General features: G+C 42.5%; 1 protein-coding gene across 1 annotated transcript in view; it reads left to right on the top strand.

The window, feature by feature from the left end:
* LOC102877462 (transmembrane and coiled-coil domain-containing protein 5A-like) overlaps positions 1-242 on the top strand; it is a 16,111-nt gene extending 15,869 nt beyond the window's left edge. Inside the window, exon 9 of the mRNA XM_006883229.1 lies at positions 206-242. Coding sequence (XP_006883291.1) covers positions 206-242 — 37 coding nt within the window. The remainder of the gene's footprint in view (positions 1-205) is intronic.
* The last annotated feature ends 572 nt before the right edge of the window (positions 243-814 follow it).

Below are 814 nucleotides of genomic sequence, written 5' to 3'. Positions count from 1 at the left end.
TCTGACTGGTACAGGAGGAGATTGTCACTCCTTCTCCAGCAGAGCATCTGGTGGATTCGAACCACTCACCTCTGGGATTGCAGTGCAGCTTCTTGCCACTAAGCCACCAGAGCTCACCTCACTCCCACTTCGTGACCTTGTTTCTAATTTAAATTTTGACTAGGATAAAAAGTCATTTTCATTTATTAAATATTTTATAACTCAGGATCAAGCACAAGGAACCCAAACTGCATTTTGCCTAACAGTAGACTATGTACACATAAGAGCATACTGTGGCCGAGGGCCAAGGGCCCAGACATAGAGGTTCCTAAAGTACAATGTCAAGTGTCCCAAGTCCTTGCTGATCAATAGAATAGCTTGACTATTGCACTAAAATTCTAGAACAGGATTTTCCTAAAAAATATCCTGTGCTATTTAACATGGAGGCCGACTTATCAATGGGACTATTTTTGTGACTGGCATGGGTGGCAGGTGGCGTAAATGGTTAAGTGCTTGACTTGAAAGTCAGAAGCTCAAGCCCACCTAGAGGCACACCAGAAGAAAGATGACAGTCTGTTTCTGGAAAGTGACTAGGAAAGTGCTATGGGGCACAGCTCTGGTCTGATATTCACCGGGTAATCATGAGTAAGAAACATCTTGGTAGCAATTGGTTTGGTTTAGTGTTCAGTCCTCTGAGAACTTGTTGAGGGTTAGCTATGATTCAGTTCTGACCCGATGGCACACAACAACAAATGACTGAGAAAATACATTCTTTTAAATTAGCTACACATGCCACTAATTGTCAGAAACTGTAGCTTTACAGCAGAAAGCTGTT

The sequence above is a fragment of the Elephantulus edwardii genome, unplaced genomic scaffold (genome assembly GCF_000299155.1).
Source record: "Elephantulus edwardii isolate Elephantulus edwardi_28Jun2011 unplaced genomic scaffold, EleEdw1.0 scaffold00026, whole genome shotgun sequence".
NCBI classification, from domain to species: domain Eukaryota; kingdom Metazoa; phylum Chordata; class Mammalia; order Macroscelidea; family Macroscelididae; genus Elephantulus; species Elephantulus edwardii.
This window is presented reverse-complemented; position numbering and strand designations above follow the sequence as displayed.